Source organism: Diabrotica undecimpunctata, chromosome 1 (genome assembly GCF_040954645.1).
Source record: "Diabrotica undecimpunctata isolate CICGRU chromosome 1, icDiaUnde3, whole genome shotgun sequence".
Lineage (NCBI taxonomy): Eukaryota > Metazoa > Arthropoda > Insecta > Coleoptera > Chrysomelidae > Diabrotica > Diabrotica undecimpunctata.
Window position 1 is genome coordinate 182,573,776 of NC_092803.1, and position 26,388 is coordinate 182,600,163.

At 33.1% G+C, this 26,388-nt stretch overlaps 1 protein-coding gene across 1 annotated transcript in view; it reads right to left on the minus strand.

Annotated features, from left to right (window-relative positions):
* Positions 1-26,388, minus strand: part of LOC140432673 (uncharacterized) — a 110,567-nt gene that overhangs the window by 32,751 nt on the left and 51,428 nt on the right. The window contains exons 2-3 of the mRNA XM_072520723.1: positions 6,538-6,720; positions 3,134-3,923 (exon numbers count right to left, since the gene is read on the minus strand). Of these exons, the coding sequence (XP_072376824.1) occupies positions 3,134-3,923; positions 6,538-6,720 (973 nt within the window). The remainder of the gene's footprint in view (positions 1-3,133; positions 3,924-6,537; positions 6,721-26,388) is intronic.

A 26,388-nucleotide genomic window follows, 5' to 3' on the forward strand; every position in this document is an offset into this window, starting at 1 on the left:
GCCCAAAGCACCATACACAAGATCTTTAAATCACTGCACATTTGCCAACTGTGAACATATTTGAGTTTTTGAGGAATTATTCCCAGGTTCTCATAGGTATCTTTCAAGAACATATAATGTCCAAAGGAAATAGAAGAGAAAGAGAAATAGATGGAGTAAAAATACTTTCAAGCCACTTCAATAAAGAGATGCCATTGAGTTGATTCATACTGGATTTTGAATTAAACCATCAAACCATTAATATGACTACAATGAACTAGTTTTTCATCTTACGTCAAGTCAGTCACAAAATATTTTTTATGACAACTGAACTAAGAAAAAGGCACTCCAAATAGTAATAAATTTTTATTCTTAAGTCGAGATTTATGCTACTCAGCAACATCTTTGGGAAGATATAGATCTCTCATCAAATCATTTATCTCTTCATGAGATAAAAATGTTGGTCTAGTGTTATCTTAAAAACAATAAACACGGATAAATCAGATGAACCAGATATTTAAAAAAGCATAGTAACGGGAAACAAAGCTTACTTTTCACTCGTTCATATGTTCATACTGGAGATCAAAAATCAGGGTCTACAAAACTATTATCAAACCAATGGTATGTTATGGATGCGAGACATGGGTGATGACATAAAACACAAAACGAAAGCTAAAAAGTCTTCGAAACAAAAGTCCTAAGAAAGATATTTGGACCTATTAACATAAACGGAGTGTGGAGATCCAGGCACAACCATGAACACTACCAACTTTTTAAAGACGCATCGATCTCAGATTTCGATTAGAAATCTTAGAAAACTTTAGAAACTTCGATGGACTGGTCATGTAGTGAGAATGGAAACCAAAAGATCGCCAAAAAGAGCCCTAAATGGTAAAATGCAGGACGCAAGACCAAAAGGAAGGCTACGGAAAAGTGGGAGCATGAAGCGGCAGCGTAAAATTTGTTAGACTTAAGAACCTAAAAAAGATTGGCGTGGCACCGGCATGGTTGGAGGCATAGTTTGGAAAAGGCAAGGGCTCAATTTGGGCTGTAGCGCCATTAGAGAGAGAGTTATCTTAAAAGTCTATTTGAAACAAGAAACCGCTGCATTTGGTCTAAATATAAATGTAAAAAAAAACAAAATATATGGAGTGCAAAAAGTCAAACAGACATGAGAATCTAAAGGTAGACAACTATACCTACGAATATGCTTCCATCATTCCCTATCTAGGCTCAATAATAAATGACAGCAACAGCGTCAATCAAGAAATACAAGCACGAATTCTTAGCGGAAATAAATGCTTGTATGCATACAAATACTTAATGAAAAGTAAGTTACTGAATCGTGAGTCTAAGCTTAGAATCTACAAAACAGTAATTAGACCAGTATTCACATATGAATGTGAAACGTGGACCCTTTTAACCACTGATGAAAATCAATTGAGAATATTTGAGCGCTAAATATTAAGAAAGATATTTGAACTAACTCATTGTAGCGATGGTGTGTGAAAAACAAAAATTAACTATGAGCTGGATGAACTAATGCAGAGCGCAGATATTGTTAGATTTGTAAAGTCACAAAACTATAAAGACCTCATAAAAGGCGGATAGACGATGTAGAAAAAGATCTTAAAACTATGAACATCAGGTAGTGGCGAAGGAAAGTACAAAGGCTTTTAGCGCCATTAGAAGAAGAAGAAGAAGAAGTTATCTTAAAAGTCAACACTTGAGTCCTAATGGTCCTAAGGTTACACTTCACCTTTATCTGAATCTGGTACCTTCCCTAACGTAAAAGAGGCTTTGAGGGCTTTGTTTTAGCATTATAAGGAAGAGGACGAATAGCTGAGGAGAGATTTCGGTATGAAATGGAATTATTTGATTTTGAGTTAAACACTGTGACACCACACTAGTATGCTGTCGTCACTATGGTTCCCTTGCTCTCACCATACTATAGGTACTCCAAAAAAGAAATTTTACTTAAAATATAAGTCCTCATCCTAAAACCAGTTTAGAAGATCCTCCACACATCTTTTGTGAACTTTATTACAATATTTGCCGGAGACTGAGGACCTTGCATTTTCTTTGTTTCTCATTTTATGGGGATATTTTCTTTACATCGTTGGCCTGTGCGGTTGGTGTCTTCAGCAAGGATGATAAGTTAGGACGTGGTACCCTCTCGCTTCAATGGAGTGAGAGTGAACCAAGGCTCGCGTAGGTAGGGTCGCTACTAGAAGTATACCTGACTTTACCAGGATCGTAAAATATATCCACCCACTTCCTCATGTACCACACCAATAAGAACATAAATAGTATAACCTTGAGAAGTTTATTTTTCATATACCATAAAGAAAAAGTAGTATTCTGCCACATTTTTTCTAATAGAATTGATTACCTCTCTATATATGACTTCTTTTTGAAATGTACTTTCTTCTGGTACGTTTTGTTAATGATGTTTTTATAAAAATCTACGGATCATGAAGTGTTGTAACTTATTTAACGATATATTCTCGTCCATCATGGTTGAACACAGGTCTATCTTAAAGTTGTCTTCTTGGTTTGAGCTTTAGTGGTTTTTAAAAACAAATTTAGGGGCAATTGCTCTTTACCATTTTGTTTACTTTGCTGAACTCCCGATATCTAGAGTTGTATTTTTATTTGCTATAATTTGCAAGAAAGATGTTATATTTTAATTCAAAATACTACTATTGTTCCGGAAGATTTGTATGGAATACATACTATAAAACTGTTTTTAATATCGAGTTTATATGAAAAGTCAATAACAGTTTTAAAGTAAATTTTTCCACCTTCAATGCACAGTTCAGCATTTGTTGCAATCCGTCTACAAATGCTCTTAGACATATTTTAACTTAAGGCACCAAATTAGTAATTAAGTCACCAAAAATAAATTTAAAGTTCTAAAATTGTATTTCAGCCGAAAAGAATTTAACTAGTTTATTAAAATTAGTATGATAAGCAAATTATTTTTAAAATGGGCGCATGAATAAAGATCCTAAATTATCAGCAAAACAAGCAAAAATCCAAATGCCTATCTTGTAATTAACAATGATTATAACTGATTGACATCAACACGATATAGCTTAAAGTGTCTTCATATTGGATATTATACAAAATATTTAAATGAGGTACAACTTACCAATGGTTGACGAAATTTCCATTGGTACGTTTTCTGTATTAATTCCTGTGGTTGTAATCTCTCCCACAGTTGTTTCGACAGGTTCTGTACTCATCTTTGTTGTGGTATCTATATTTATACTGGTAACTGTTGTTGTTTCCTGTGCCGTACTTGCAGGAGAAGTTGCAAGTGTTGTATAAATTTCTTCAGTTGTGATACTAGGTGTGATGCTACCATCTTTTATTTCCCTAGTAGTTTTTGTAAGTTCTTCTGTAGTACTCATACTTACTTCTGTAGTCACAAATGTAGTATTAGTTGCAGGTACCTCTGTGGTAATTATTTTAAGTGTGGTAGTATCTGAATTTGGTATGGTAGTTGGTTGTAAAGTTGTAATAGTGGTAGTACGTTCTGTGGGTAATATAGTAGTACTTATTTCCGTTAATGTTATAGGAATAATTGTAGTAATTGCAGTTGTGGTTTCTTCTGAAGTTAAAGTAGTGGTTGGTTGTGCAGTTGTAACCGTACCTTCGACAGTCACAGATGCTGTAACTACTGTTGTATCTAACTTAGATTGTCGTTCTGTAGTACTTGTAGGTAACGTCATTTCCATGGTCATTTCCCTTCCAGGTGTGTCTGTAGTTGTTAGAGATGGTCGCTCTGTTGTTGGTGGAGGGGGATACAACCCACTGTTAAAAGACGTAATGTCAAAACCATAATACTTTAAAGTGTCGACATAGGATGGTCTTAAAGTAACGTTCTCATGGTTTAAGGTTAATCCTGCTAGAAAACCTTCTTTTGGGATAAAGTAACTCTGAAATATAAAGAAAATAAAAAAGAAAATGGTTTATATTTAAATAAATAAAATGTAGAATATAATGGCATTGTTAGTTTTAGAAAAATTATGGTTATACACTAGAATATTTACAATCTTTTATGTAGAACCTTATCAAATGCCTTTTCAATGTCTACATAACATAATTACGTACCCATACATCAAGACATGAAACAACATAATCAAATACGAGTAGAATAAAGCTTTCCTTGTGACTCCACATTTATAAATTCAAATTTTCAAATATTCAAAAGTGTTAAAAATTCTGCCTTGTTTGATTTTCAAGAATGTTTTAAGTGTGTGTCTCGTTAAAGCTATTCTTCTGTGATCTGAGCAGGTTGTTACACTTCACTTTTTAAGACTTGCTTTAAATGTCGAGTGTAGCTATTGTGTGGAGATTGAGGCAGTATGATATTATTGTATAATGACAAAGTTCAACCATTAAATCAATAACATTTTCATCAGTGAGTTAATTTTTAGTAATAAGTTTTAGTAATTCGATTGGCACATCATATGATCCAGTAGCCTTGTCATGTTTTGTTTTTTTTGATGACATATTACTTCTTCTCGTAATAGTCGTGGTGCGATATCCGCTTTGATTTCTTATGACAATATTACCCTTTCATCATTAAATCATATTAATCATTAGATAAAATTTATATTGGACTAGGATTTGGAAATATAAATGAAGCTGAACATGACATGCTTGAATTAGCAATAGCACTAGATATGGCCAGTGTTAACACATTCTTTCAAAAGAAAAAAACTCAACTTGTTACATACAAAAGTGGACAAAATCAATCCCAAATAGATTATTTCAAGACAAGAAAGGAAGATATACATGAATGTAGGGAGTGCAAGGTAATAGTTAGTGACACATAGTAAGACTTGTACTGGACATTCAAGTAAAAAGCGAAACCAAACCAAAATATCGGAAAGGACCAAAAAAATTCAAGTGGTGGATGTTAAAAGATGAGAAAGAAGGTCTATTCAGGGCAAAAATAGTAGAAAAAATGTGTTAAAACATGAAAGGAAGTCCTAATCCAATTTGGAGGAAGATGTCCAGTATTATTAGAGATACTGCTGGAGACCTGGTGATGGTCTAACGAAGTTCAAAAGAAAATAAGATTGAAGAGAAGATTATATAAACAGTGGCAAGAAAATAAGTCGGACACAGATCTCCAAAACTATATGGTCACCAAATAGGAAGCAAAAGTGGAAGTAGCAAAAGCTACAGCAGAAGCGTATAATAATCTATACGATCAACTTAATATCAGGAAGGAGTAGCCAAGATTTATAAAATAGCCAAACATAGATCAAAGAAAGCAAAAGATTTTAATCAAATTAGATGTATCCGAGATAAAAATAATAAGAAACTAATTCACGAAAAGGATGTCAAAAATAGATGGAAAAAGTACTTTGACAGGTTATTAAATGAAGACAACCAGTTAAATTAACGGAGACAATAACAGCAATGGTGACTAAAATAGCAAACGAAGAAGTAGCTCAAGCAATTCAAAAAATAAAGAAAGAAACAGCAGTTGAACCAGATGATATTTCTGGGGAAGTGTGGAAAGCATTAAGAGAGACAAGGACAAATTGGTTAACAGGTCAATTGAATAGTATTATGGAAGTTGGACAAGAGAGACTGATAAATTTCATGTGAAAATATGATTGCACCTGGGCTCAATGCTTAGTCCTTATTTATTCTCATTAGTTCTGGATCAAATAACAGCGAAACAACAGGATAATATTCCGTGGTGATTAATGTATGCTGATGATGTAATGTTAATGGAAAATAGTCAAAGCGGCTTTGAACAAAAACTGAAATAGTGAAGACAAGCTCTTGAGGAAAAATGTTTAAAACTTAGTAGGACAAAAACAGAGTATTTGGAATTTACATTTAAAGATGGAGTTAGTGCAAATAGAATGATATGATTGGATGGTGAAATAATTGGGAAAAGTAATAGTTTTAAGTACCTCGGATTGATATTATAGAGTAATGGGAGGATAGATGGAGATGCATGCAGTAGAATTAGGGCTGGGTGAATGAAGTGGACGGAAGCGAGTGTTGTGTTGTGTGACAGAAAAATTCCAATGAAGCTGAAGGAAAAATTCTATAAAACAGCCGCAAGACCAGCTATGGTGTACGGAACTAAATGTTGGGCAGTTAAAACGAAAGAGAAACAAAGAATGCATGTGGCGGAAATAAAAATGGTAAGATGGATAAGTGGAGTGACAAAAAAAAATAAAATTAGGAACGAGTATATTAGGGGAAGTCTAGGGGTGGCACCAATTGTTGTCACCAAGATGAGAGAGCATAGGTTAAGATGGTTTGGTCATGTTCAATGTAGAGATGAAATAACCCAATACGTAGAATTGCTGATCTGCGGGTTTCTGGAAGTAGTAGAAGAGGAAGACCAAACTGGGGGGAGACACTTAGGCAGGACATGTCGGTAAAGGGTATTAATATTGATATGACTCAAGATAGAAACTTATGGAGAAACGTAATTAGGGAAACCGAACCCACATAATGATAAAGGCAAAGAGAACGATGATAATATGGATTATTAAAAATTTAAACAATATTTACCTTTAAATGTCGATGAATATCTCGCAAACCAACTCTTATAATGGATATGTCGTTGGGAATATGAGCAGCTTGTTGCAGTTCACGTACGGCTTCACCCTGAAGACCTTCTCCTAAAGCTACAAGAATACTAACAGCCCCATAGGGCGATATGGCTATATTATCTTCGTTGTTTTCATTGTGAATCTGAAATAAAATAATAACACAGTTAATATAACAAAAATAATAGAACTTTGATAAAATAAAAGGCAGATATCGAGCACAGTTTTATGACTTAAATCTTGCTCAAGTACTCTTGCTTCCTAGAGCTTCGTTTCTGTAGGAAGCGAAAGTACTTGAACAAGATTTACTTAATAAAACTGTGCTCGATCTGCCTTTCATTTTATCAAAGTTTATTTATTCGAGCAATAAACCATATATCAAAAAATAATTGAGGATTATTGGAGGAAAATAATAAGGATTGAAGACATAAACCAGTACCATAACATAAACTTGAAGGATGGTAGTAAAGACGACAAGAGACAATTCCCCAATAGGTAGACGATCAGTAATAAGACCACGTAAACGATGGAACGACAACTTACTGGAGGCATATTGAAAAACAGACAGAGTGTTGTTTACATAAAAAGAAGAAGAAGAAGAAGAAAATATCTTAAAAATAGAAGAAATATCCCACTCGCTTAAAAAGGATTCCATTACAGTTATGTTAAAAGCAAGAAAGTCTAGTGATTAGCCTCAAAACTAACGATTGATTGTACTTGGTGAACAAAGTCACTTTCAAAATTGTTACTACGCGTTATATTAATTAGTTAATCTAACAACACGTTAATAACCCTGCGTAATTAATGCGTTAGTGTATTAAAAAATATTAATTCTTGTTAGTTAATAAATATGTCACGGCAAAACAGTTATTTTGCAAATTGTTAACACACCATTTTAATTTTATAATAGTTATTAACAAATATTTTATTAAACCTTAGAATTCCAAATGCCACCAATAAAGAATTTTAACAATATTCTTTAAATATGTTTATTTTTTGCTTTCTGAACATTTTTAAAATTGGGTTTTAAGATGTTTCTCTAGGGAGCATTTCCTTTATCTAATGTAAAGATAAAAGAATATGGATAAAATGTATTGAAAAAGATCCATCATTATCTATTCATCTATTTTATATAACAACTTTTTATCGTTTTTCTCTTCATCATCATCTTTTTATCCCTTTTTATCCATCTATTTTATATAACAACTTATTACAACTATTTATCAAATCTTTTAATCAATATCAACATGGATTTCTACCGGATATATCAACACTTATAAATTTATGTATTTTTATACAATCTACTGCAGATGCCATAAATACTAAGAGGCAAATGGATGTTTTCTTCACTGATTGTGCTAAAGCATTTGATAGAGTTGATCATGGTTTATTACTAGAAAAACTGGGCACCTTTGGCCACTCAATTAATGCATTAACATTTTTGAATTCGTACCTAGCAGATAAAAGTTAATTTTTTCTCAAAGGAATATTCCGTAACTTCTGGAGTTCCTCAGAGCAGATACCTGGGACTACTCTTATTTGTTTGCTTTATAAATAATCTTTCTAGTTGTCTCAAATTTTCCACCTGTTTAATGTTTGCATGTGATTTTAAGATATTTAGAGTTGTAGAAGATCAATGTGATTGTCAACTATTACAACTAGATTTGAATGCGGTATCTAATTGGTTTCAAATAAATAGAATGGATCTAAATGTTGAAAAGTGTTCAGTGATGACCTTCACTAACAGGAACTTTTATTAAAATGGTTTATTATATCAATAATAGAGAATTGTCCAGAAAATCCGTGTGTAAAGATCTTGGTGTGAATTTTCAGCAAAGCTTGCACTTCAATGATCACTATCACATTGCTACTAATAAGGCTTTTAGGATGTTATATAATTCCTTGGTAAGACCACATCTTGAGTATGCTTCTGTAGTTTGGGCACTCCATGCAGAAGTAAATATAGATTTAATTGAAAAGGTACAAAAAAGGTTTTTAAGATATCTATATGTTGGAAACTATAATTCTTTTCCATACTTGGTGTCTTACCAGAGTATGCTTGAAACTTTCAAATTTGTAACAGTGGATTAGAGACGGAAAATGCAAGCAATGCTACTTGTATATTATATTGTAAATAACTTAAAATATAAAGACTTATTGATCAATCACATAAAGTTCTTCGTACCTAGGATTAACTTTAGGTTAAGTCATAGAGGGCTGTTTTTTTTATTTGTGAGACTGCCCGCCCACAAACAACATGATGATGCAGTGCAATATAATACTAAAAAAAAATAGCGACATAGATATCTTCAACACCAACATCAAAGCAATTAAATCTAGCTTTCTATCCGCTTCGATCACTTTATCTTAGCATGTAGGTATATCTAATGTCAAAATCCCTACTTGTAATTACATTTTATTCTGTAAAATGTGTTTGTTGGGAAATAAATAAATAAATAAATTATTCAAAGATACAACAATAAGTTGATCGATGGCGAAGATCATAAAGTAGATGATCATTGAACGAACAAGGACCAAAAGAAAATAATTGCCAAATTCAACACCTTATAAAACAACAATATACCAATGAAACAAAGCTACTACTCCATAACAAAATATAGTACTGTTATTGCAAATATTTTACCTAATTTCTATTTATCCTTTTTGTTTTCGTATTAGTTTTAACAACCGTAGCGTTCAAAATAATTGATGCATATCGTTATTATCCAAGCATTTCATGATATTATATTGTATCGACAGATTTAACAAAAGTGCATCCTACAAACGTGAAAATATTGACAAAAGATTACAACATCTATTTTTGCAAATTGTTACAGATATAAATAGCGGGAGACTGATATATACAGGGTATTATTATAGTTTTATATTATTATATAGTAGTATAAGTATTTTCAAAATAAACAAAAAAAGGAGGCATGGAGAACAAGAAGAATTATTGTATTACCACATAGAAAGAATTAAAAGAAAATGAGGTTTAATTCTTTGTAAGTAGGTATATTTAAAAGAACCCTTAGAAGGGCTACATTAAAATAACAAACGTTTTCGGAATAATAATTCAATCATCAGGTTAAAAGCAGGTTAACATGTCTGAGCCACCAAAATATTAGGGTAAACCCCTTTACATAAACTAAAGTTACCAAAAATGTACATATTGTTGTTAAAAGTGAATTGATGTTTAAGATTATATTAGATTTAACTTCAGGCAACATATAACCATGTCTCACGTCAGTACCAGCGTCCGGAGGGTATACCTCTTCAAACGGACTTCAGCTGGCAACTTGCCAGCTTGGAGCCAGGGCAACTCCAGAACTTGGAGTCAATTGGGTCAATTTAAAATATGAATGGCTTGCTTTTTAAATGTTTTGAAGCTGTTTTCCAACATCAGTTGATTTTCTAATTTTTCCTTTTTTAAGAATGATTTCCGGATTGGAAGTCGAAATGTCAAAACTAACAAAAATATAATTATTATAACCAATTACGGCTTAATCCCATCAAGGCTTCTCGTATAATTCTTGGTTTATAGAAGCGGATGGAGGCTATGGTTCTGGAGTTTTTAAAATCAATTTTGTGACCTGTATGAAGATGGTGTTGACCTAGAGCTGAAATTGAATCGGAATGGAATGTTCATAAATAATATTTTGAATTCTACAATTTATTTGATCTATATAATATTGAAGGCAGTCTGCACAAGGAATTTCATGAACTTCTTTTTGTTTATTTGGAATGTTGTCTTTGATTGATGGGATAAGAGATGAAAGTTTTTGTTGGGGGTATTAAAATCGGTAATAAAAGGTTTATCTTAAAAGACACAAAAAAATGACTCCAGTGGTCAAGATGATGAAGTCCTAACCTTGATAATAAAATAGAAAGTTCACAACAAAGGACCAACCGAGAGAGACATGTCACCCAAAAGACAAAAATTAAAAAATTTTACTGAGCATGAGTACTGAAGTCAAAACTGAAAAGTTTAATAGCAACCTACGGTGGTTTTTTACAAGTAAAAAAACCTTCTTCTCCAAGTGCCATCTCAAGATGCCAAGGCAATCATTATAGTTATTCTGTGTGGTATTCGGCGATATTTTCTGTTCATAAATTGTTCTCGTTCCGATGGAGATAAAGACTGCATCGCTTTGCTTTCACTGTTCATTAGTGAGATAGGTAAGGTACTTTGCCCTAGTAAATTTTGGAAAGACACAATACATGACAAATCTGGTACCAAGCGAAAATCCAAAAGTCGACTGCTACGAAATAGGATTACTTCATAAATATAAATACATAGGTCATGAAATCCAAATTACTCGGGACAACCAAAGTGCCGAACTGCAAAGAAGAATCACTTTAGCATGGGCTGCATATGGAGCTCTATCAGACATCTTCAAGAGTAACATGCCAAATTATTTGAAAAAGAAGACGTTCGACAAATGTGTGCTTCCGGTCATGACTTACGACGCCGAAACACTTTCTTTAACTCAGGCTGCAGCAACCAAACTCAGATCAGTACAAAGACGAATGGGATGCTCGCTACTTAGACAGCCTCTCAGAGACAGAGTTATAAACGAAGAAATAAGAAGACGGACAGGCGTCACAGATGTCATAGTGCGTATAGCATGGCTGAAGTGGAACTGGACGGGCCATGTAGCCAGAATGAATGACGGGCGGTGGACCCACAAAATTACAGTTTGTAGACCACGAGCTAACAGAAGAAGCTCGAGACCGACAGAACTAGAAGAAATTAGGGGAGGCGTATGTCCAACTTTGGACGCAGAAGGTTTTATTTCGAAAGGATATGAACGTGATTTGTTCCCTTTTAGGATCCTTGATCCTCTTCAGGTTTGCTGTTGAATTTATTTGTGTTGCATAGTACAAGGCAAAGCAGCGCTGAAAACGTCACTGTGATAAGTTGTCGTTGGCGTTTGTTAAAGAAGGAGGCTGTTAAGATGGAGCAGCTATTATCGAATCGGAGGTGAGAGGTTCTAACTGGATTTTATGTTCTTTCCAGATGAGTGTTGTGTCTGTGTTTTAGGTCTAAGTGTAACGCAGGCTGTGTTTCTAGTTACTATTGTTCTTACAAGCCGATTTTACGTCTACGTGCAACTTCAGAACTAGTTTAATGCATTATAATTCTGTTATTGGACGTTTGCATTAACGGCCAGGCTTCGTCAGTGTGTTTTAGAGGACATATCAATGATGGACGCTACCATTTCAATGTTACTTTGGTTCCATTAGCCGTTTTAACGTCTTCTGCCGACTCAGGAATTTGTGCGGTGCACAGAGATTCTGTCATCGCCTGACTGCGTCAACGGCGAGGTTACTTCGGTAGCAAGAAAGAGGACCCCTTTCACTGTCGTGCCAGTGTGTGTTTTTGTGTGTGTGAATGTTTTGTATCTGAATGTGTAGTTTGCTGACTTGACAGAAACGAAAACTGTATTCTCTAGTAACCACCATTCCTGCAAACCGTGTTTGCGTTTATGATCAACTTCAGAACTAGTGTATTGCACTATAATTCTTGTTATTCATCGTTTGCGCTAACGGCCAGGCCTCGTCGGAGTTCGATAGACAGTCTTAATTAGTGCCAAGTCAGTTAAGAAAATACTTGCAACTATTTTCCTGGGGACGGACAGATATCATTGAGTAGTGAGATTGGGAATCCGCAAAAAACCGATCTTCCCCTGTTCGGGGTAAGAAAAAGGATTGGATTATAAGGAGGTACGCTAAGCTAGCGAAGTAACTTTGATTATGTCAGCGTACTCACGCGGGAGTTCGTCAATGCAAGCCTGCATTAGAGTGGACTGGTTGAACAATAACTCATTTAAAGAATTGAAGGACGAAGGACCACCGGCCAAGGGCTGGAATGAAAAACAGATTAAACACTAACTTATATTTAATGCTAAGATTAAATAGCAATTTCTGATAGCTGTCTGAAAACACTGTGATATGGGGTTTTCACTGGTTCTATTTTCACTATTACATATTATTACAAGTAGGATTGCTTAGCGAAATGTCGTTTCTATGTTCAATGGGAACTACTGGCAACACTGCTGGTTTGAATAAATGAAGTGTTCATATGAAAATTATAACTGCGGTTTTAGGAAACACTGATTACTATACATGACTGGCTTAATAATATTAATGAATAATAATGCGATGCGAATTACTTAGTTATAAATGTAATATATTAATAAGCGAAGCGAGTATTTTGCGAGGTAGCGATTTCAGCTTACGAAATATTGCGAGCGACTTTGGTAATAGCTTCTTCTCATCCACTCTGATGACATCCAAATTGTATAGGCAGGTAGCAGCGTGCTCTTACCCCAAGAAGTACCGTTAAATATCTTCCTTTATTCCTTCAAAGAATTGCAATATCGGCATGGTTGAAAATTTAAATCGAGTGGAATGGAATTTCACCAGTGGACGGTAGGTGAAATATTATGTTTTTTGGCTTCCGGGATCATACGTGACCGTAAAAAGAGCAGGAAGTTTTTAGGGTCTCTTGCGTGTTCGAATTGGGACCGTTTATGATTTTGAGAGTAAGGTTATTGGAGGAGGGGGAGAAATTTGCCCACCGCCCCCTGTCTATCTGCGCTGCTTACATAAGTGTGTATTATTACTCGGTAGGCATATTTTGAAGAATATAAAATAGACATGAAGAAAATAAAACTTTTTTTAAGAAAAATGAAATGTCACTATTTTGTTAACAAACTTTGTACACAAAAACAAATAAAATGTAGATCGAAAGCCTCAAATTATTACACGATATGATGTGAAAACTAGCTAACGTGATTTTGTGAAATAGGAGCAAATTTGGATATATTATCGAAAAATACTCTATGTTTATATGTATAGTGCACTTTTATGTATATTAAAATTTTTATATTTTCGTTGACATGCAAAGGTACAATAACTATTTTTACATACACGGAATCTTTTGCAGTAAGATATATTAAAACATTATAGGTCATACGGTTATATTCCAAGTTAAATATGCTGAATATTTTGATTAAACTGTTGCTAATCTGCTATGTTGAGTCTAAATTGGAAGTAATGTTCACAGAAGATTTGTCAACGTTCGTTTCAATGAGTAAATGTGTGGCTGAGGTGTGTCAGAGATATTTCACCAATTTGGCAGGACAAAATTTGTTGATAGTTGTTGAAGAATCGACTAGTACTTCACTATTTCGTTATCTTTTAGAAGAAGAAATATCAAAACGTAAAATAATTCCTTACTATATGCTCTGTGTATATAAAGATGTTGTTAAATTTGAAACGAAAAAAGTGAGTTTTGAGTATGTGATTATAGAAATGTCATCTGTATCGAAGTTTAAGGACTTAGTTTGTATGATAATCGACCTTCCTAGTTGGAATCCTTTGTCCAAATTTTTGGTTATTTCTTATGAAACATTTAAAAATGCAAGTGATTTAGCTAATGATATAATCCATTTCTTGTGGAAGAACGATATTACAAAAACAGCAATTCTTCTTCCAAGAGACGACGATCAATCTAGCATTGACGCTTACACTACATCTACATTTCGCCATGACTCTTTCTTTACAACTTCTTGCAAACATGGCTATTTTTTAACACAAGAGATGTTATTTAAAAAGATCTTGCCTAGACTATCGTCCGCTCCGATAAAAATTAAGTACTATCCTTGGCCACCTTCAATTATAACAAAACATAAAATTATTGATATTCACAAACCAGGAATAGAAGGCAAAGTTTTAAGTACTGTAGCCAAAAGATTAAAAGTCAACTTTACATATACATCACTAAGTACTAAATATCCTAAAGGTACAGTACTTCCCAATAGAACTTTAGTAAGAGAGTTTATTGATTTATTTAATAAACGTTATGATGTTTTAGCTGGTGGATATGTTTCCACGCTTCAAAGAATAGAGTTTTTTACTCCTAGCATATATATTCACAAAGATGGCCTAGTATGGTGCGTACCAAAACACGATGAAAAATCGGTCAGTGTTCATATCCAGAAAGAGGTTATGTTTGGGTTAATTTTGACTTTCGTCTTATTAATATCACTTATCGAATGGATAAATAAACACCAAAAACCTAACAAGCTAAAAACGTCTTTTTGGACTGTAATCTTAAACGGTTTGGCTATATGTTTTTCAGCATCAGTGACGAATTTCCCAAAAGCAAAGAAATTAAGATGCTTTGTTGGTTTATTAATAATATTTTCCTACTTATGCAGTATTTTAATAACAGGTCAAATCACTAGTAGTTTAATTATGATTCCAAATCAAAAGTACGATACAATGAAGAAGATATATGACAGCAATCTATCTACTTACCTAGTTACAAACACCGAAAGGTATTTTAGTAAGGAAATTGTAAATGATGTACCGAGAAATGTAATTATAGAGAGAATGATTACTTGCCAAAACACGTCTAATTGTTTAAAGTTAGTAGCAGAAGGACACTCAGCGTTGTTGAATACAAGACTCAATACACATTATCTGGTTTCTACTGATAACGTCTATAAAGACTCGATTTACTTCTTTCGGTATCCGACTGATATGTATAACTCGTTCATAATGAGAAAAGGTTTTATGTATATTGAAGAATTCGACAACAATATCATGTTGATGCAGTCATCAGGATTAATAAATAAGTGGATCAAGGAAGTTCTCGTCAAAGATGACAACGCTAAGTTAAAGATTGAATTTATGCCCATGAAGCTTGTACATTTTTTGAAAATATCTTACATACCATTATGTGGATACTTTTTTTCAATTTTAGTATTTGTTTGTGAAATTGTCTATAAGCGCTAAATAAATATTTATTGTAACTATTGTATTGTGTCAAAATTGTAAACACTAAGTTGTAAGAAATGATAATTGAATTTTATGACTTTTTTAACACTGTTGCAACGTTTTGATTATCGATAATCAACTTGTGTATTAATAATTCACACACAGTCAAATATTCATAGATAAGAAACATGTTAAAGTATCTAACAAAACATGACAACGCTGACCAGTAGAAAAGAACAGTAAACAATCGAAGCCGCAAGTTAGAGAGAGATATGTAACTCAATCATGGCGTTCACTTGACACCCAGTAACGTATCGTTTACTATGTTGAAGTCAATTTTAACTTAAACTAAAAAAATATTTTTATTAAAATTATATGTTTTTATCACAAATCACTCAACCTACTTTGCTATTTCAAAAATACAAGATGAAGGCACTACAGGAAACGTGACTTCAAACAAATTTGAAGAATGCTCAAAAAAATACAGACCACAATGGCATTTCATAATGATATATTTCTTAATAAAAATATATGACATGTCCATTAAAAAAAAGTACTCTGGTGCCAGAATTTTTCACAACCCTGTGTACATATCAAATACCACAAAAATTTCCTTTGGAACTAAATAATAAAATACTAGAATTGGAATGTTGGAATGTAAATGGAGTTAAATGATCATTGTGTATTTAATTAGAGCGTTAGGATTATATTAACTTTTTAAATAATAAAACAAAGCTTAGTGTTATTTGTTGAATGTTTCAGGAAAAGATTTTTAAAATGTTGGTGGTGGCTGTTATTTGTGAAATATTGCTATTCTGTTACGCTGATTCGAAATTGGAGGTTGATTACTCAGAATCACTCACGAATCAATCATCTCTAAATAAATGCTTGGAACTTCATCTCAGAGATTATTATCAAAGCATAACTTTTATATACGAAAACGCATTAAGGTTTTTCCAATTAAGACAATCAATGTGGAAAGTATTATTGGGATATCAAAACCTAACTTATGTGATTATATCATCGAATAAAGAAATTTTGTTTTATAAAAACCAGCTCAGAGATTCTACATATCTAGTTATAGAATTTACATTACTTAAAGAATTAAGAAAAACTATTTTAAACATCAAGCGATGTCCTTTCTGGAACACAAGAGCGGATGTTTTAATATTCTCTTCCGAAGCATTTGAACACCCCAGAGGAATTGCCGATAAAATATTTCAGCTCCTTTTAGAAGAGGGTTTCCAAAGGATTCGAGTAATGTTACTAGATGAAAAACATTCAAATCGTTTTAAAATTTATTACTATTTTCTTTTTAAATACTATGAATTTTCTAATTCCTTATTGGAGTATTCGTGTGAAAACGGTAAAGGTTTAAAAGGACATTTCCCGTACGATGAAATATCTGATAAAATGAGAGAGAGGTTCACGATCCAAACAAGATTCCAGCCAATACCGCCATTCATAATAATGGAAAATGGCACTGTAAATCCTAATAATCCTGGAATGGAAATGCTTCTTGTGAATACTTTAGCTGAACAACTAAAACTTAAAATCAATCATACCCCAATCGGCCACACATCGATCATTTCTACCAATACACCTGTTCGCACAGGCGACGTTTTTCGCAACGGGACAGTAACCAGAGAATTTGTTGAACTAGATGAAAAAAAAATTGATATAATATTTGGCAGTTTTTTTCAAACTTATGAAAGAATGCTGTTCTTTTCTTCTAGCGATTCTTTTTACCAACACCAGTTAGTGTGGTGCGTTCCTCGAAAAGCGGATCAGCAACGCACTCCAACAATACAAAAAAAAGTATTGGCGCTTTTCTTACTATGCTTTTTATTATTAACATTATTAATATGGTTGGTAAATCGTAGACAGAAGCATCGTAGAAACTTTCGAGACTTTTTAGACCACATAATTTATTCTTCGGTATCGATTTTATTCGCCGTATCTATCACAAAACAACCAAAAACTGCTTTTTTAAGATATTTGATAGCATTACTAATTATTTTTTCTTTTCTTTGTAATAACATTTTCACCAGCAGCATCACTAGTTTTTTGATAAGCAAAAAATCTAAATTGAAATACGACACCATGAAAAAAATCTATGACCATAATTTAACAACTTATCTTCTTTACATATCTTACAAATTTTTGACACAAGATGAAATTGATGGCATTCCAAAGGCACTCATTGAACAAAGAAGAATAATATGTCATGATTATGTCAGTTGTTTAAAGCATGTAGCTGAAGGAGATTCAGCATTTTTAACTTTTAAAGTTTTTACCCAATATTATGCCCCCAGAGTAGATATCTCATCTATTTATTGTTTTGACTTTCTTAATAGCATACCCATCGGGCTCATAACGACAAAGGATTTTTTATTTTTGGAAAAGTTCAACAAAAAAATTCAAGACATTGTATCTGCTGGTTTGATACAAAAATGGACGAGAGATCTTACTACAGTACCAGATTGGACATTGTTAACTAAAGAAAGGCGCTTACCAATTGGAGAGTTTACATACCTATTTCAGATGGTTCTTTGTGGATACTTGCTTTCGTTGTTAGTATTTTTGTATGAGATTAGATTATTTTCAAAATAATTCAATTAAATTCTTGCACAGTAACTCTATAAGGAGCTCAATTTTTGGCGTCACAAAGTATATTTATATTGCCTCTCGTGGGATATCCTGTACGTAATTTAATGTTCTCATTGTCCGTAAAGAACATGGTATACTTTCTTAAACAGTATCTATACCTAAACTCAGTGTATATGTTCGTGTACATTACGTGTTTAATTTTTGTGTAATGTGTCAAAAAACCGAACGTAGCATTTAGTCTAATTTCCGTTTATTTTAGAAAATTTTATAAAAATACTCGGTAGATAAGTTTAACGTTTGTAAGTATTTTCTCAATAAATCATTTTGTTGGACATGCTAATAAAATTCCCGTTATTCCACCCCGGAAGATTCATCTACCCGCTGCAATTCCTTTAAAAGATTTTATCGAAAAATATCCCGTTAGGTCAAGTAAATATCTGTTTATTCCTTAGACCATTAAAGCTTATATAGATACACCGTATGCTATACCCCCTGTTTCGAAGTGTGAAGCAAACATAAATTGCTTTGCGCAGCTATGCGTGACCGTGACGTCAGTTTATGGCAGAGAACGTAAGAAACTAGAAGTGCTTATAGGTATTTGCAAACTTTTTATAAGCATTAAGTTCCAATTTAAAAATGTTTCAATACATTATTTTTTTTAAATTATCATATTATCTTTCAGTGCATTTAATTGTACGAAGCGACACAAAAAGGAGACAGATATATCATTTAATGGGCAAAAAAAATTATAAATTAAATTTGGAAAACCTACCAGAAATTTGGCACGCACTTAGCATCCAAAGTGTTTAAAATAGACACATATGAGAGTCCTATATAATTTTTATTTTATAATTATTTTGAAAACTGAAGAATAAAGTAAATATGCTGTTTTAGATTTCCTAAAGATTCATCATTGCGAAAAAATTGATTATAGCGATGCGTCGTGAAAATTGTAAACCATCAAATAGTTCTAAAATTTGCTCCAAGAATTTCACGGCGGATTCGTTTATTAATAGCGGATGGAGTTCAAAAAAACAACTCAAAAAATGCTGTACCCAGCATTTTCGATTTTCCAAACTATTTAATTAAGCAAGTTAAAACCAGAAAATTTTCAGTAAAAAAAGAAACTGTCATAGACAAAACAACAGGCTCTAAAAGTGAAAATATAAATATAACAACGGGTGAATCTAATATCATAAAGACTCCAGTAGAAATTCTAGAGGAAACTACCTTAGAAAGATCCTTCATTGAAAAAGCGAAGACATTATCTTGGTGACTTTGTGGAACAAGAATCATCTAACATAGATCAGGAATATAAAGTGGTAGTAAACAAATTATTTCAACAGAAAAACAAACAAATCAAAATGTTGCAACAACAAAATAGAAGGCTTGTTAAATCTTATCGACCGATCTCGCTAACATGTTCTATATGTAAAATTCTGGAAAAAATATTAAGCAATAGACTACTGTGGTATCTAGAAGACAAACAACTTCTTACCCCTATTCAAAGTGGTTTCAGGAAATCAAAGTCTACTTTAGATAATCTAGTTGACATAGAATCCGAAATTCACGAAGCATTTGGATGCAATCAAGAGTGTTTAGCAGTTTTCTTTGACATAACTCATGCGTATGATACAATTTGGAGATCCGACATATTACAAAACTTATCCAGATGGTCAATCAAAGGTAACATCCTTAAGTTTATAAAAAATTTTCTAATATTTCATGAGTTTAAAGTTCGTGTAGATAATGTTTGTTCAGAGCAAACAACACAAATTAATGGTATCCCACACTAAGCGTAGTATTGTTCCTTATTGCGATTAATAATATCTCTAAATCCTTTAGTTCATTAGTAAAAGCACGCTTATATGCTGATGATCTCATCATATTTTCTCGAGGGAAAAATGTTCTAACACTTACCAGATATATACAAGCCGCTATCAATCAACTAAAAAATTGGTCAGACAGATGTGGTCTACAGATCTCTAAACAAAACAAAAGCAATTTTCTTTAGCAAAAAACATTATACTACCACCTAATCTCACCTTATACTCGGTACCTATTACTTATGTTGAATCAACTACCTTCCTAGGAATGAAACTAGATCAGAGGTTAATCTGGAAAGATCATATTTTTCATCTTCGACAAACAACTCAAAATGGTCTAAATTCATAGAAAAGCATATCTCACAAGCAATGGGAAGCTGATTTACAAACACTCATAACTGTCAACAGAACTCTAATTCGTTCTAAACTAGATTATGTCGCAGTTGCTTATAATTCAGCAAAAGCATCAATACTTAAATTACTAGCCCCAATACACAATACAGCAATAAGAATAGCACTGGGATCTCATCATGCTAGCCCAATTGAAAGTTTATATTGTGAATCAGGTGAACCTTCCCTTCAACTAAGAAGAAACTACCTCAGCCTTGTGTATGCTGCTAAATTGTCAGCCAATCCACATATACCGACCTTTAAAAACACGTTTGCTGACAGATTCATATCGACATTTAACACCTCACAAAGATTAAGTACCCCGTTTTATATCCAAAAATTACAAAATAGTTTAAACATACATTTTCCTGAGACATACAATGTAACTAACCTTAATCATCAACCTCCTTGGAGAATACAGCTGCCTATTTGTGATACAAGTCTTACTATCAATAACAAATATGACACACCACGTAGTATATTTAAAAAGAAAGCAGCAGAGAAATTAAACTGCTCTCATAACTTCCTCATTTTTACAGACGCGTCTTAATCTGACAATGGGGTAGGGGCTTCTTTTACAACTTTACACCAAGACTACTCCTTCTTACTTTCCCTACGATCAACCATATTTTCCGCAGAACTTCTTGCTATTTTGCAAGCAATAACATTTGTAAATAATAAAAACATAAAAAACTCTTTGATAATAACTGACTCTTTAAGTGCTCTCAGCTCTATGAAACAGTTATACACAAACCATCCCATTCTATTGCTTATAAAGTCAGAACTAATGAGATGTCAAGAAAACGACCGATTTATTAAATTCCTTTGGGTTCCGTCACACTGTGGTATAACTGGAAACGAAAAAGCTGATCAGTTATCCAGGGAAGCAACAGAAAATCCACAATCAACATTATTCACTAAATGCGTTTATAGCGACCTGAAACAATATTTTAGAAACAAAATAAGCGAGGAATGGCAACTACACTGGAACAATTCAGAGACATCCATGAAAAACATTAAGCAAGAGGTAGCTGTATACAAACTCCCATTTAAGCGACGAGACCAAGTATGCATCTCTAGATTACGTATAGGTCATACGAAGTTAACACATGATTACCTTGTAAGTAAAGAACAAATTCCCATGTGCTACAGTTGTGATTGTGTAACTTCAGTGGACCATGTGCTAGTGGACTGCCCTTTGTACACCCTAGAACGACTTCAAGCTGGATTACCCACTTCATCCAAAGAGTGCTTAAACGGCTTCAATAATGACAAAACTATAAACTTTTTACAAAATGCAAGACTACTTCACAAAATATAGTGTAACATATTAACATTTATGTAATTTATTGTACCATGCTAATAACCCCTAGTGGTTGAAGCAATTTTGTAAATAAAAAAGGCTTGTTAAAAAAGTTAATACCTTAAAATCTTTACTAGAACATCTAGGAAAACATCTAGGAAATAATATAAAAATCTAATAAAGATAGTTTGTTTTCATTATTGCAATAAAGGTAAAAACTTCAAAAATAATGTCAATAGACTTAAAAGTAAGTTAACAAATCTATTTTATTTTGTGGTCAATAAATCGATTTATATACATAATTTTTCCCCTAAAATGAAACTTTCATCCACAAGTAAAATTTCTATTCTTTAAATTTATTTTTCATTATCAAACAAGAAGAGGTATTTATACTTTCAAATTAAACATTTATTTTTACAAAATTACTTTAATTCAAAAATATTCAATACTTCCTTTGTAACGCTTGCCGTGCTACAATAATATTACAAGGCCAGAATCGCTCGTTGTCGAAGAGAATAGGGCGGGGTTATAGAAACTATATCGTATTTTAAATTCAAGCACAATTAGATAATATGAAATTATTATTTATTATTGGACGCCACCCCTGGTTTATCCTCGAAGGGGAAGAGCAAAAAAAAATTAAGATTTATTGAAAGTTTACAAGAAAACTATTCTTTATTATTTCTTAGTAATGAACAAAAAGAAAACATTAAAAGTTACGTCATCCCAAAGGGATTCCAAAATATTATTTTATGTTAACATTATCATAAACAAAAAATCTTTGTATCGTATTAAATTAAGAATTGGTTATAAAGAAAATGAATGTATATATATATTAACCCCAAATTTCGAAATTTGTTTACATTGAAAATAATATAGTTATTTATCAACTAGGAACAATGAAGAAAATAAACCTTTAAATTAAATTAGAACACTTCACTATATTTTCATTTTTTTTTGAGTTCATAATCATTTCTGTTGTCTTGAAAGTAGGTATAATAAAAATTGGTACAACCTTAATCTGCTCTGTTTCTCTTCTTATTTAATCAGTCACCAAATTGATTCAGCTACGTACTATATCAAATCACCACCATCCTAGATAAGAGGGGTTAGGTATTCCATAAAAAGATACTGCTACTGGGCCATGATCTGGAATAACTCCATAGCAATACTATCTTGCGACGAGTATTAGAAATATAATATCAGCATTATAGCCTCTCCAATAAGGGTCTAAAAAAATAAATATCTATCTGAAATATGGACAAGAAAAGGATTTATTAGCTCACCTCTGAATTGAGACCCACTTTGGAAACACGTCTTAACGGTTGGACGGTCTTAACAGAAAAGAGCGAAGCGCTATCATGGCGCCTGAATCTGGAAATTGGGCGTGAGTGACAAGTTGAAAAATATGCTCATCTACCGGATATATTTGGGAATTACAGAAGAATACTTGAGTCGGCTACAGGTAGGTACTTGACAGATAGATGGGGCTATTAGTTTTATTAAAAAAAAATATAATCGAAATATATAATGAGTTTCTTTTAAATCTTTTGAAACGGTTACACAGCCCTCCCCACGATTTCAACTGGGTACCAGCGTGGAATCGGACTAGGCATGGTGGCACACCATACTAACCTTTTCAAAAGTGGGAATAGATATACGGAGAGGTAAGACAAACAGAATGGACAAATATAGCTACAATCTGGACTCACAGAATCCTTCTTTCACAACTCACGTGGGAACAACTCAAAGATTTCAGAACAAAGCGAAACAGAACGCATAGAAATGACTCAACTATAAAAATGTAAACAAAAAAAAATGCATTCTCACTCTCAAAATGCATAGGGTATTTCACCTATAACCAATATCATGAACAAAGCGGAATAAAACAAAACATATCTACAAATCATTATTTGAGACCAAATGCTCGCATTCAATCGAAACAATATAATTAAGATATTATTATTTGAAATTTCATAAGTAATATAAAGCAAAACATACTAGTGTTGTCACCAAGATACAAAACAGATAATTTACTGCGTAGTCGTTATGAGACCTAACACAATAAAACACAAAAAAAAATAATGTTATCGTTTGTTCGGAAGCGTAGAGTCTTTCATCTATGACTTAATCCACGAATAACATAAGAATAATAATACAATCGTATCATTAACGCCATAAGATACAAAATACAAATGTGTCATCGTTTGTTCGGAAGCATAGAGTCTTTCATCTATGACTTAATCCACGAATAACATAAGGTAATAACGCAGCGCGTCATTATAGACACATTTAGAAATACACAAATAAAAGGAAAGAGTTACTAATAGTTCAAAATTGGGTACATTAAAGTTCTACAAAGACAAGCCTTAATAAGTTTACTGGAAAAGGTAGACATCAGAATTTCTGCAAGACACATCTATATTTAGAAACAAAAAAAAGGCTGATGTTTAGTTATTAGTATGACAACTAGAATTTGTGATAACTAACGTGTATCATCCGCCTATAATAGGGACAACATCGGTAGGTCAACTTCGGGTAGGGTTAACTTCGGGTAGGGTCTAAATAATTCTAGATTACATAACTAAACAAGTATTGGAGAACTAAAAAAGTTTCCTGACGCGGGAGGCTGTTATTCTAGATTTATTACTGAAATACAATTATGAATGGCTTATCATTCCGACGAGTCAACTAGCGGGAATCCGCTTACTTCATCCCTAGCCTTCCTCAGTGTCTGGCCATTCAGAATATAGGATGTTAGACAGCAATAATCTTTTCAAACATTATTTTGGGGGGTTTCGAATAGAGAGTCGAAATTCGAAGATCTCCACACTAAGAGTAAAACTTAGGCAAATGAACAGATACTATAATGAACTATCATTGGTAACTAGACAGAGGAATCTTGATATCTTTGGTATAGATACCAAAAAAATTACTTGGATCTATAAATCCGTAAAATAAGATAAATTGAATTTTGTATCCACTTGAAGACAACTAAAGGTATGTACAATTCATTGTAATATAAACTACCATAAGCATAAAAATATCACATTCTACCAAGGCATTCTAAAAATAAAATGAGATTAAATTTTGCAAACACCCTTAAAATCAATATAGGTTCTTGGTCGGGGTAGCACAAACTCAAGATCTCGATCAATACAAACTAGAGAGAGAATAATACCGAAGTAGAATAAGATAAGATAAAAATAAAATTTATGTCGAAAAGAAATACGACATATATACATATATATATATATATATATATATATATATATATATATATATATATATATATATATATATATATATATATATATATATAGACATATTGAACACAATAAATGATCAATATTATAATAATAAAAAGTAAAACAGTTCAACGAACTGGGGTGCGAGCCAAACTGAGTTGCTCTGGAGATCGACGTGCGGAGTCTCCTACACTACTTCCAGAGGCTCGTCTCTTTGCGACAACATCTGAGATACACAAAATTATTAATTGGAATAGGGATAGGTCCACTAATCCACTTGACTATAGCAGGATGCTCCCTGACTAATAGTCAACACCACCGACATAAAACAAGGGTTGTCGAGACAGCTCAAAAAAAAATTGAAACGTGTCAACTTCCTGAAGGGAAAGAAGCACTAAGGGACAGATTTGCCGAAGCAAAGTGGTATTCAATGTACTAAGTACTAGGGTATCAGTGCTGTACTGACCCCACGCCAAAAAAATTTGGAAAGGAAACGAATCCTCTCCAGGATAAAGTTCGCGTTAGCGCAACTCTTCCTGTACACGGGCCACGGAGGGATTGAATAGTCGCTGGAGAAGGTAGCAAAGATTAAGTACGCAAAGGCGTAAAGGGAATCAACCAAAAAATTAAAAATTAAGAATGGACTGAACATTTTAGAAGAAAGGTATTAAAAATTTAAGAAAACTGATTTATTCGGTTTTAGACAAATCTGAATTATCCGACGAAATACTGACAGGTTGATAAGTTTTTAGGTCTTTTTAAAACAATAAAAAATAAACAAAAATCACGACATATTTACATGCAAAATTAAACTGGATGCTCGATTTGATGAATCGACATCAGGTACAGTTCGTTGGCTATTAGGCACAACGACCAATGGCAGATTTCTATAAATATGGCTCTAACCTAACCAAAAGTGTGGAACAGACCAGTGTTAAAGTTTCTGGGAGCGAAAAGAGGGATGCTTCCAGCTCAACAAAGGCGGGTGGCCAACTAAGTAGTCTTAGCAAGCTTCGCTATGGTTATCCACTAGGTAGACAACCTAAATAGCATCAAACAATAATAAAGTTGACTATGACAGTCAAGCAATGAATGAATTTCCAACCACTGGTTGAAAATTGAACTAACGCAAAAGAAGAAAGACAGGATGGCCAATAGTTCCATAAGAATATCCTCTGGGATTGATCACAGTGGAAAATTTCCAAGCAAGAAGACTTCCAGAAGGACAAAAGAAGAAAATAAATCCAAACCGTTAATACACAATCTTGAAGAAGAAGAAAGAAAAATGGGTATATGGCATACAAGCCACAATCGCTACACAAACAGTTCAGTCTAAGACTGATGTTTCCAAAAGAAACAAAAAAAGAATCGTAAGAGTCTTTCACGAAACAAAAACTTACGATAAGACTTAAAAGGAACGGAGGAATCATTACAATCTTCCAAAGAAATAGAAAAATATTACAGTCCATCGTCAATAATAAAAAATCGTGATGTTGGATGTAACACACGACAACAATAAAAAAATTTGAACAGTAAAACATTTTTGACACCTAATTGAATCCAATATGATCGTCATACAAATCACAAAGAAATGTTTACCATTCTTTAGCAGAACTCTAACAGAGTCAAAATAGTATAAACTTTTA